The sequence below is a fragment of the Bubalus bubalis genome, chromosome 12 (assembly GCF_019923935.1).
Source record: "Bubalus bubalis isolate 160015118507 breed Murrah chromosome 12, NDDB_SH_1, whole genome shotgun sequence".
NCBI classification, from domain to species: Eukaryota; Metazoa; Chordata; class Mammalia; order Artiodactyla; family Bovidae; genus Bubalus; species Bubalus bubalis.
The window spans coordinates 48,706,100-48,718,494 of record NC_059168.1 but is presented as its reverse complement, the minus strand read 5'-3'; the positions used below and the strand labels follow the sequence as shown (position 1 = coordinate 48,718,494).

The window sequence follows — 12,395 nt, the reverse complement described above, 5'->3', positions numbered from 1 at the left end:
GGCTGTACTAGTTTGCAACCCACCAACAGTGTAAGAGTTCCCTTTTCTCTGCACCCTCTCTAGCATTTATTATTTGTAGACTTTTTGATAGCAGCCATTCTGATTGGTGTGAGTTGGTACCTCATTGTGGTTTTGATTTGCATTTCTCTGATATATTATTGATTATTTTCAATTTGCTCAAGATTATGAATTATAAGTGGACAAAGCTGCATTTCTAGTTGACAAAAGGAACCACAAGTCATGTGATGTTTCTTTTTTTTGGCTGTGCTGGGTTTTTTGGCTGTGCAGGGTCTTTGTTGTGGTGTGCAGTCTTTTTTTTTGTCTAAGTGTGTTGCTCAGGCTTCTCTTACTGTGGAGCACAGGTTCTAGAGTGCTCAGGCTCAGTAGCTGCGGCTCGGGGCTTAGCTGACCCTCATGTGGGATCTCAATTCTGTCACCAGGGATTGAACCCACACCCCCTGCATTGGAAGGCCAATTTTTAACCACTAGACCACCAGGGCGGAGAAGGCAATGGCACCCCACTCCAGTACTCTTGTCTGGAAAATCCCATGGATGGAGGAGCCTGGTAGGCTGCAGTCCATGGGGTCGCTAAGAGTCGGACACGACTGAAGTGACTTAGCATAGCATAGCATAGACCACCAGGGAAGCCCCAAATAATGTCTCTTAAGTTAAGCTTGTGACAATTAAACCAATCCACTGTAGCTGTAAGAAAACTATTGACAAAGTAGAACCAAAGAATGATCCTCTTCAAATATGCTAGGGACTGTACTTTCAGTGAAAGGATGACTACTTGAAGTAGCACTGATGCTTACCAGGTACCAAGAAAACAGATAATGAGCTTGGACAAGAGTATTTTTTAGAGCTCTCATTATAATTGGAATGGGATAAAAAGGGAAGAGAAGATAGTCTCATGCATACAGGAAGTTACCCTAAATAGCCTATAAAAGGATCATGACTTCTGACCAGAGGTTATGTCATAAATAAAATTGTCACTATGGAAAATGACAGGCAGTAGCCCTAAATGCTGAAATCAAAAGAACATTGATAAGACTAAACACACTGTGTCTTCAGGTTCTAGTAGATAGTTGGAGCTCTCAAAACATAAGCAAGGACTGAAATTCAAATTAAATACTGTAGATTAAAATAAAACGAAGTGTTGACATAAACAGAAACTTGATGACTTTAGAGAAATTCGGGTAATAATCTATACATGCTATCAGGAAAATTGGAGAGACTTCCATGATGGTCCAGTGGCTAAGACCCCATTCTCCCAATGCTGGGGGCTGGGGTTCAATCCCTAGTCAGGGAACTAGATCCCACTTGCTGCAGCTGAAGATTCTGCATGCCACAACTCAGAGTTCACATGCTGCCGCGAAGATCTGCCACAGCCAAGTAAATAATTCATGAGTAAATAAATAAATAAATTAAAAAAAAGAAAACTGGAGAACTCGTGGCTGCAAAAAGCTGCAAGTCAAGGAAATAATTTGGATAAATAGGCAGACATAGTACTCAGTAAATCTAATGCCTTAAAGTACTAAATTCCTGAAATATGATACAACAGAAATGTTTACGGAAGAGAAAGATCCATGAAGACCAGTGGAAAGCAAAATACCCCATACAATTTTGGTGGGTATTTTTTCCCTTCTTATTCCAAGTGTGAGGCTATTTAATATTTTTCCAAGTATAATCAAGAAAAGCAGACAGTTAACCTCAAGGGGCTGATTTATTTCATGGAATTGGAACTGAATAGAGCAGCTCTCTAAAGAAAGAGCAGGTTTTTTGTTTCTTTGTTTTTGTTTTGTAGAGCAGTCACTTGTTGGTTAAATTTCAGGTGGCCTGGTGAAATACAAAACCTTGCTTCACTCTGTTTTTCACCACCCACTTTCTCCAGTGGGCTGATGATCTTTCCATTTATTTCAGCTTTACTGCCTCTAATGATCTCTCTCTTTTCTACCATTTCATTTCGTTATACGAAAATGCCCCGTGAGTAAGCTCAGAGTCATGTGCCAAGTGTGGGACTGTGCGAGCGCAGTGCCTCTAAGCTGCACCTTCCTCGGAGGGCGGTGGGTCCCTCCTGGGGCTGCGGGGGGTGGGGGTCGTGCTTTGCAGTCACCATCTCCGGCCACTCGATGGAGCTCAGTGTCCCTGAGTCTGAGTTATTCCTAAAACTTTTTTGAGAGGTGTAAAGGAAGACAGAAAAACGGAAAGTCATAGTAGGCTCATGGCTGGAAAAGTGACTGCAAAGAGATGAATTTTTTCCATATTAATTTTTAGTTTTAACAAAATTTGGTATGAGAATGTCATTGTGATAGTTTATTAGTAAAAAAATTTCTAAATTGTTATCTTTAGTATTTAGTCGGAGAAGGCAATGGCAACCCACTCCAGTACTCTTGCCTGGAAAATCCCATGGATGGAGGGGCCTGGTGGGCTGCATGCAGTCCATGGGGTCGCTAGGAGTCGGACGTGAATGAGCGACTTCACTTTCACTTTTCACTTTCCTGCATTGGAGAAGGAAATGGCAACCCACTCCAGTCTTCTTGCCTGGAGAATCCCAGGGACAGGGGGACCTGGTGGGCTGCTGTCTATGGGGTTGCGCAGAGTCGGACACGACTGAAGCGACTTAGCAGCAGCAGCAGTATTTAGTATTAACACGGTGGCAAAGAATCCGCCTGCCAGTGCAGGAGATGCAAGAGACTCGGCTTTGACCCCTGGGTCAGGAAGATCCCTTGGGGTAGGAAATGGCAACCCACTCCAGTATTCTTGGCTGGGAAATTCCATGGAGAGAGGAGCCTGGCGGGCTACAGGCCATGGGGTCGCTAAGAGTTGAACGCCACTATGCACACACACACACACATGCAAAATATACTTTACACATACTTTTGGAAAATAAAGTATTAAAGCATATAAAATATTTTAAAGATACTTTTTCTTGTTTTTTGAAGTATACTTTTAAAGTAAAGTACTATCAAAAAAAATATGAAAAGAAAGTTGCAGTAGTTAAACCATGTGGTGTTAAATAGAACACTAGATATTCAGACCAGTGGGACAGAAGAAATAGCTCAGAATTTGATTTTATTAAAGGTAACTTGATATATGATAAAAGAATAAATTCAAATCGGCAGAAAATCAGGGAAACCAGGGAAAATATACCATCAACAATTTAAATTAACTGAACATATCATTTTGTAAAGAATAAAATTTGATTTGCGCATATCTTACTAAAATAAAGTTCCAGAGAATTAAAATACCACATTAAAAAACTAGGTAACAGCAAAAATTTGAAAAAAAAATTTTTTAGATAAAAGGCAGTAATGACATGACAACTTTCTAAACTGAAAAAACATGTCATAAAGAAAAGATGTGTTTGACTATAGAAAATGAAACCTTTCTAAACAAAAGAAAAACGTCACCAGCATTTAAAGGTAAGCTATGAAGTGACAAAGCATTCGGAGTATTTTGTTTTATTTTTTATTTTTTTTTAATGTTTACTCTTGCTTTTTTTAATCCCCTCTCCTCCCCCAAGTGGAGTAGTTTAATCATACCATTCATATACTTATGACATAAAGAATCCTTAGAAATTAAAAAAAAATAGTCGCGTCTAATAGATAATGGGCAAGGGACAAAAATCAAAATAAGAAAGATAATTCCCCCAAATAAGAAGTTTAAAAAATATATGTAGATATGTATTTATTTGGCTGCCTCTGATCTCAGTTGCAGGAATTTCATTGCATCATGTGAGATCTTTTGTTGTTATGCAGGGGCTCTCTAGTTGTGTTTGGGAGGGCTTAGCTGCTCAGTGGCTTGTGCAATCCCAGTTCCCTGACCAGGGATCGAACACAGATTCCTTGCATTGTGAGGTAGATTCTTAACCACCGGACCACTAGGAAAGTCCTCCTCCCCAAATGCATTTGACAGTAAATAAATATTTGGGAAAATATTAAACAATTTGTGGTCATAAGTGGAGATTAAAAGTACTTACTATTTCTACTCATTACATTTGCAGATGAAAGACTGATAATATCTAACGCTGGTGAAAGTACAGCAAACTTGTAGGTAATGGCAGTGTAAACTGATATAATACTTTTGGAAAGTATTTGATAATGTTCATTGTTGCTGTTGTTTAGTTGCTAAGTCATGTCCAAACTTTTGAGACCCCATGGACTGTAGCCCACCAGTTTCCTCTGTCTGTGGGATTTCCCAGGCAAGAATATAGGAGTGGGTTGCCATTTTCCTCTCCAGGGGATCTTCCCGAACCAGGAGTTGAACCTGTATCTCCTGCACTGGCAGGCCAATTCTTTACCACTGAGTCACCAGGGAATCCCTCATGTTCATTAGGAACCATGAGATTGTAACTTAAGCATTTTTGGATACTCGTTTTGTTGGGACGTGATTACATATAGTGAAATGCATAAATCTTAAGTGTAGAGAGTGATGAGATTTGATAGATGCATGTACCCATGAGATTCACACCCCAGTCAGGATGGAGAACATTTTCATCACCTGAAAGAGGCCCTTTGTGTACTTTCCCCAAAACTCACACATCCTCTTCTCCCCTCCTATCATTTTTCTGCTGTTTTTCACCAGATGTGAATTTTGCCTGTTCTAGAATTTCATATCAATGGGATCATGCAGAGTGTGGTTTTTTTGTGTTTGGTATCTTTTTGCTCAGTGTTTGGCATTCATCTATTTTGTTGCATGTATTAGTATTTTATTTCTTTTTTATCACCAAGTAGTATTGCATTGTATGGCTAAACTGTATTTATCCATTTACCTGTTGGTGGGCATTTGGGTTATTTCTAATGTTTGGCTTTTGTGGGAAAGTTTCTAAGAGCATTATCTCTCTCTCTCTCTCTTTTTTTTTTGTTATTGTTGTGGTAAAATACATACAACACAAACTTGCCATTGTAGCCATTTCAAAATGTACAATTCAGTGGCACTGATTAAATATTCTGCACTATTTCCAAAATTTATTTTTATGACCTTAAATAGAAACTCAGTAACCAATAGCAATAATTCCCTCTTTTCCCCTCCCCTCAGTCTCTGGTAATCCTTGATCTATTTTCTATCCCTATGAATTTGCCTTTTACAGATATTTCATGGAAGTCGTATCATATGTATTATTTTGTATCTGGCTTACTTCACTTAGCCTAATTCTTTCAAGGTTCATCCATGTTGTTACCTGTATCAGAACTTTATTCCTTCTCATGGTTGAATAATATTCCATTGTATGTATATACCATATTTTGTTGATCCATTCATCTATCAATGGACACTTGGGTCATTCCCACTTTTGGTTATTTTGAATAATGTTATGAACATTGATGAACAAGCGTCCCTTTGAATCTCGGTTTTCAGTTTTTTGGAGTATATATCTAGGAGTGTAGGTGCTGGGTCATGTTTCTGTGAACATTTTTGTAATAGTCTTTGTATGTGCGTATGTTTTCATTAGTGTGGGTAGACATGTAGAGGTTATATGGCATGTGTATACTTAACTCTGTGAAACAATGTCAATCTACGTTTAAAATGTTCATTTTATATTCTCACCAACAACTTTTGAAGTACCCATTGCTCCACATCCTTATTAACACTTAGTATTGTTTGTCTTTTCTCCCCGACATATGACAAATATTTAATATGATTTTTAATATCTCAGTACATCCTTGCACAATAGATATTATTATTCATTTAAAAAATTTGAGATGTAATTGACATATGACATATGATATGTTTCATGTTTACAACATAATGCTTTGATACAATATAGATTGCAAAAAGACTATGACCAGAAGTCTAGTTGTCATTCATCACCACGTTATGATTTTTTTTCTTGTGATGGGAACTTTTAAGATTTCTCTCAGCAGCTTTCAAATATACATATAGTATTATTAACTATAGTCACTGTGCTATATGTTACACATCCAGGACTTGCTCTATAACTGGAAGCTTGTGCTTTTTTACCACCTTCACCTATTTTGCCCTCTTCCCACATCGGGCCCCACGCCCAGAAAAGGGCTCTGTTTCTACGAGTTCTGTTTTTTTGTTTTCTTTTGTTTGTTTCATTTTCAGATAACACACGTAAACGAGATCTTGTTTTAATTGTAGTCATTTTGATGCCATCATTTCATGGTAGTTTTAACATAGAATTCCCTCATGAGTTACTGTATTTAACACTTTTTCAAACATTCATTGGCTATTCTTCCTTTATGAAGTGACTGTTCAAATATTGTGCCCGTTTAAAAGAATCAGAGTGTTTTGCTATTATTATTAATGCAGTACTTGCTGTGATGAAGAACCTACGAACAGACCCACATTTATACAGTATTTGATTTCTGACCCAGATGTTAAAGCAATTCAATGGGAAAATGAAAATCTTTTCAACAAATTGATCTAAAGCAACAGAATTTCAACCCAGCTTATTTGAGGTGAATCGCAGACCTACATGTAGAAAACTATAAAACGGCTAGAAGAAACAAGAGGATATCTTCATGACGCTGGGGAAAGCAAAGATTTCTCGAAGACTGACTTGCAATGGGCCGGCCCATGGAACCCCACGACCGCAAACGGATAGGACTTGTGGACTTGTGCTAGGTTCTTGTCACGTGGGACCCCAGGGCTCTTTGTCCATACCCCTTAGCACCCCAGAAAAGGGCTTGCTGGAATATCTGATCTTACTGATTTCCCCAAAGATATTTGTATATGTGTGTATTTACTGATATGTGTATTTACTGAATACGGTAAAGAAAGACATGAGTCATCTTCTTGGGCTTTTTCCGCTTCACTAATGTGGTCTCCACATGTACCCCATGGTATCTTCATGTGGTTAGGAAAGAGGAGGCTTGTGGAGGGGAGCGGGGACAGCGCCTGACCTGGTGGCCAGATGGCAAGCAACTTTGGCCTAGAAACCTAGAGATAGGGCCAATGTGGAGTGGGGACGAACTTGGATTTCGGAGTCTGAGTTCAAATCCCCAGACATATGTGGTTTGAGCTGTGTGTCCTTGGAGCATTCACTGGACCTCTCTGAGTCCGGGTTTCCTTATAGGAGGCGAACCCTTAGCTGACTATCTGGTCTCAGGACAGTTCTAGTAATCAAGGGCGGATGTGACAGCAGAGGCAGCCCTGCCCTCAAGCAGACCACACAAATGCAACACCTCAAGTTCAGCTTTCACACACAAGCTCCATTTCCTAATTTTCCCGCTTCACCACTGGCCCCTCAGCCTTCAAATACTATCAAACTTTTGCCTCCTGTCTCCTCTGTCTCTTGTATCTGATTAGTTTCAAAATCCCATCAATTTTCCTTCAAAACACTGTTTAGCAAGAAGTTCTTCTGTAGCTGATACTGCTGTTGCCTACCTGATCCCCCTGACTTCTCATCTGTCCTTCCTGGCAGAATCTCAGTTTTGTTCAAAGTCCAGCCAAAGGCTTCCTTCTGTATAGCCCTTCACAGCTGCGAGTACCCCCTGGGATGTACCGATGAGACAAGCTGAAGGTCTCTGGGAAATATGTGCTTTTTAAAAATATATATAAGTACCTCCCTTTCCTGCTTTACTCTTCCAAGTTTTCCACCTGGGGCGGGGCCCTAGGGCCTGGAGGGCCTACAGTAGTCATCTTGGGATTATGAGGCAACCAGTCTGAAGAAGGCATTCGTGTCACGCCCCCAGACTACTGCACACGCTGTTGGTGGGCTCTCCCGACCTCTGCTCTGCAAGTAGAAGCCTCATGAGTCCCAGAATTGAGGACTCCAGTTAGAGTTCACCCCTAAAATAGAATATGAGGAAACCAATCGAAATGATGACGGAAATCTAAATTTATTGACTGGGATGATGTTCATGATATCTTGTTAAATTTAAAAAGCTGTTCCAAAACATGTTTTATGATATATAACTTTATATAAACATATACTTATTTATAAATATATTCACTGAAAGGTATAAATGGATATTTATGTAAATTTTTTATAATTAATTAATTTCCAAAGTATTGCGATATCAGACATGCAGCATTATATAATTTTAAGGTGTACAACATAATGATTTGACTTACATTCATCATGAAATGATGATCACAGTGGATTTAGTGAATATCCATCATCTCATAGAAATCAACATTAAATAGACAAAAAGTTTTCCTTGTAGTGAGAGCTCTTAGGATTTACTTTCTTTACAATTTTCATTTATAATGTACAGCAGTGTTCATTATCTTTATCATATTATACATTATATCCCTAGTATTTACTTATCTTATAACTGGAAGTTTGTACCTTCTGACCACCACCTTCATCCAACCCTACCCCTTACCCTTCCACCCCAGCCTCTGGTAACCATTAACCCAATCTCTTTTTTCCAAGAGTTTGTTTTTAAAGTATAATTGACCAACAACACTATGTAATTTCCTGGTACACACCATAGAGAATCAATATTTCTATAAATTTAAAAATGATGACCACTATGAGTCTACTTGTCATCCGTCAATATTCCTGTAAATCTATTTGGTGAACTTATAGGTGGTTTCATTTATTGTTTCTTACTTATCTAATTAAAATTTATTTCAATAAAAATAAGAGAGCCAAAGTGCTTAAAAATGCTTCAATTCCTTGCTCCTTAAGTGGCATTCACTGACTTCCACAATGGGCAAGAATAAAGGTGGTGTGTTTATGTGTGAATTTATGAGTATATGAAAGTATGTGGTTGTGAATTAATGTGTGAGTATGTGTGTGTGGGTATCTGGGAGTGTGAGCGGCTATGAGTGTGTGTGAATTTGTCAGTGCTTTGGAGAGTGTATGTTCCTGAGTTCATGTAACCGTGTGTAAGTGTGTGACATGAGTTAGTGTGAGTGTGTCTGCTACCCTGGGATTTGGGTAATAAACAAGAAAGGTTTCAAGGGGCCAGACAAACTATGGAATGCTCAGTTTAATTTGAATTTCAGGTAAACAACAAATACTTTCCAGTGTAAGTATATCCCATGCAATATTTGGGACATATGGATACTGAGAAATTATTTTTATCTACTATTCAATTTTTCTGACAGATGAAGGCCAATGACCTTTATGACACAGATGACTATTCAGACACCCAGAAGTTGGGACCAGACCCTGGCTGGGGCTCCTGTCCTTCCCACTGGCTCTCTCTGCCCATCGGCCAGGTCACTGCCAGGCTGGGCTGAACCCAGCTCTGAGGGAAAGGCCCAGCCTCCTTGATGATGGTGAGAAGGCTGGTGTGGGTCTAGGGGACCCAGGGTGCCCATAGAGCTCATGATCAGGGTCCATGAAGCTGGAGCATCCAGGGCTGGGAGGAGGAGCTTCAGGATCTACCCTGAGGGCACCTTTTTCTACATCTGAATCAGGTAGTGCTACACTGGCTTAAATGGCTGGAAGGAGACCCAAGAGATGAGGAGAAGGATGACATGGCGACACCAGCCCAGACCTCTGGGGTGGAGGAAGAGATGAGGCAGGGGGCACGGATGCTCACCTGGCCAAGGGCCCTACCCGACCCCTCGGTAGTGGGGACTTCTCTTCCCGTTACCACGTCAGGGCAGGGTGGGCATCATGGCGGCCAATGCTCTCCATCAACACCCGGCTCAGCTCAGAAAGTTCTAGTGCTGGGCAGGGTGGGTGGAGAGGGGTGTGTGGAAGCTCTGAGGTACACTCCTCCTCCCACTTCTCCACAGACCAGTACTTGTGTTTGTGGTAAACTCAGAGACACGGGAGGTGGCCAAAAAGAGGAAGAGGACCCTGCCAGGTTCCCAGCCTCTATAAAAAAGCCTGTGGAGAGAGCCTGGGCAGCTGCCTCAAAATGACCTCCTGGGTTGTCCTGCTCATCGCCTCGGTGCTCCTGGTCGCCCCAGGTGAGGACATTCCCCTTGGGGTAGATCCCGATGGCTCCTCCTCCCAGCCCTGCTTTCTCAGATTTGATGGACCCGAGCATGAGCTCCAAGGGCACCTGGCGTGGGTCAGAGCAGCCCCAGGGCAGAGCAGGGCAGGAGGCACTCGGGACACCTCACAAGGCTGCCTCCCAGTCCTGGGCGCCAGCTGCCTCCTGGGCTCTCCCCAGCCAGAAGCACTGACTTCTCTCCCTCTGTCTGTGGAGGGCTGCTCATGCTGTTTCTTCTCCAGGGCTGGCCTTTTCTGGTCTGACTCCTGAGAGCCACGACCAGGCGACGGCCCATCTGTGTGATGGAGATGAGTTGTGCCAGGGCCTGGACCCGGAGCATCCCCAGGTACTCGGATGGCTTCCTGCTGCCCCCCCACCATCGCTCTCCTTCCTCTCCTCCCTGGGCAGCGCCAGGGGCGAGGGCCTGGAGACTGAACTGCTCAGGGGGTGGGGAGGCAGGGCTGGGAGCTGAAGATGCTGGTTTTGTTCACGCTGGTACCTGACTGGGGTGGGGGCTACACTGGTGGCTGGGCCCTCCCCAAGAGCCTCCTCCTTGTCTGACGGTAGAACAGCAGAGGGGCAGATGCTGGGCTGGGGCCGCTGCTGTGGGTGTGGGGGCAGGTCGTGGGGTCTCTCAGCCCCTCTAAGACAGGCAGAGAGATGGGCAGGCGCTCTGGCTGAGGTCCTCATATGGACAGACAGATCATGGGTCATCCTACTGGCTTGAAAGCCCCCAGGGGACCCTTCATGGCGCCCTTATGAAACTGGGGTGTCTGAGAGAACGCCCTAATGGGCTTCCTTTCCTGATAGGGTGACCTGCTGCTCCAAGGAGAAGAGCTGAGCCTACTCTGTGATCGTTGTCAGAAGATAATACAACATCTGATGGACAAGTTGGGAGATCAGCCTGATGAGGTGAGACGGGAGGCTTGTGGGACTTGGCGGGTGGAGAGGTGCCCCCAAGTGGAGTGGGGAGGGCTGGGAATCCTTACCTAGGCTTTTTAAATGAGCTGGAAAGTGGGATGTACTTAGCTCTGAGTGAATACTTAACAAGTGGAGGCATCATCACCAGAACCATAGTTTCACTTTCCCTCCCTCCGTCTCCTTGGCTCCCCCAACCTGCTCAGCATCACTACCTTCACCCTGGGGTACTCAGATTTATCCCCTTCCATGGGAGATGTCAGAAGAAGATATTTCAAAAGCAATGGACCAAAGCTCCAAGCTTGGATCCCCCCTTTAACCTGCCACCCCCCACCCCCCAGCAGATGGAGTCCCCCAGTCTGGCCCTGGACCCAGAAGCTATATAGACAGAGCCTTTAAAGTGGGTCTGGGCACCACTCTCCACCCAGAAGACAGGGCCTGGGTATACAGAGGCTAAGACTCGGCAGGGTCAATTGTCCTTTCCAGAGCTCCTGCTGGCCAGGCTTGGGGAATGGGGAGGGGGGCTGAACCCTGTCTCTCCAGTCCCTGCTCCCACTACCACCTGGCACCAACTCCCGGGACCCAGCACTCCCACTGCCAGACCCGCTGAGAGCCCAAGGCTGCCGGGGCCTGCAGAGAGACAGTGCCCGGCAGGGCTCACCTGAGGCCCATTTCCCATCACGGCGCGGCCGCTGCAGAATACCGTCATCGAGGCGGCCTCCAAGGTGTGCAGCAAGATGGGGCTGCTGAAAGGTCTGTGCAAGTCAATCATGAAGAGATTTCTCCGTCGCATCGCTGCGGACATCACAGCTGGAAAAACCTCTCGGGTTGTCTGTGTGGACATCAAGATGTGCAAAAGTAAGCCAGGTATGTGCATAGGCAACAGCAGGGACTCATTCCCTGACAGCCTCCCTGTGAAAGGGAAACTCCTAACAGCCTGAGGCAACCTCCCCCTGCCCCTCCCCACACTCCTGCAAACAATCCTGGAGTAAAATCAGGTCTCCATTTCTCCTCAAATGTGTGACGTTGGACAAGTAACCTAACCTCTTTGAGCTTCAGTTTCCTTACCTGCGAAAGGGCGATAATTATTTCTATTTCTGAGATTGAAATGAGGATTGAATGAGACCATCACATAAGATGAGGTGGACACCAAGGAAATGGCCCGAGACTGAGAAATCAGAGCCCTAATCAACCTGTCTCTTCTCTCCACAGTAGGTTTCATTTGATTCCCTGGGTCCTCTTACCCCATCCTGGGGTAAAAGCACAGAAACTCCAGCATCCTCGGCCGGCTCCTTCCTTCCTGAATCCAGGAGTCTTCTCTCCAGTTTCTCTCACCAAACTCCCTCCACTGCCTTTCCCTCTCAGAATAAAATATCATGCAAGACTTTTGCTTCAGCTTCTTTTCCTTTGTTGGGTTTCAGACGAGGGGCACGCTCATCTGACACATATGGTCATGAAATAATTATTGTACTGCTTGTCACTCCAAGAACCTGGGGTACATCACAAACATACCCCCAGGAGCTCTCAGACCAGCTGAGGAGACCATTCGGGTTAGGGTTTTGTTGTTGTTGCTCAGTTGCTCAGACTTGTACGACTTTTTGCAAGCCTATG

At 43.6% G+C, this 12,395-nt stretch overlaps 1 protein-coding gene across 3 annotated transcripts in view; it reads left to right on the top strand.

The window, feature by feature from the left end:
• LOC102397020 (antimicrobial peptide NK-lysin) overlaps positions 1 to 12,168 on the top strand; it is a 36,819-nt gene extending 24,651 nt beyond the window's left edge. Inside the window, exons 1-5 of one of the 3 annotated variants that reach the window (XM_006045865.4) lie at positions 9,680 to 9,840; positions 10,109 to 10,212; positions 10,677 to 10,778; positions 11,483 to 11,651; positions 12,000 to 12,168. In XM_006045865.4, coding sequence (XP_006045927.1) covers positions 9,789 to 9,840; positions 10,109 to 10,212; positions 10,677 to 10,778; positions 11,483 to 11,651; positions 12,000 to 12,010 — 438 coding nt within the window. In that variant the 5' untranslated portion in view covers positions 9,680 to 9,788 and the 3' untranslated portion in view covers positions 12,011 to 12,168. Of the gene's footprint in view, positions 1 to 9,679; positions 9,841 to 10,108; positions 10,213 to 10,676; positions 10,779 to 11,482; positions 11,652 to 11,996 lie in introns of those variants that run through there. The other 2 variants (XM_006045864.4, XM_044926005.2) reach the window with 2 other exon arrangements.
• Positions 12,169 to 12,395: the final 227 nt, after the last annotated feature.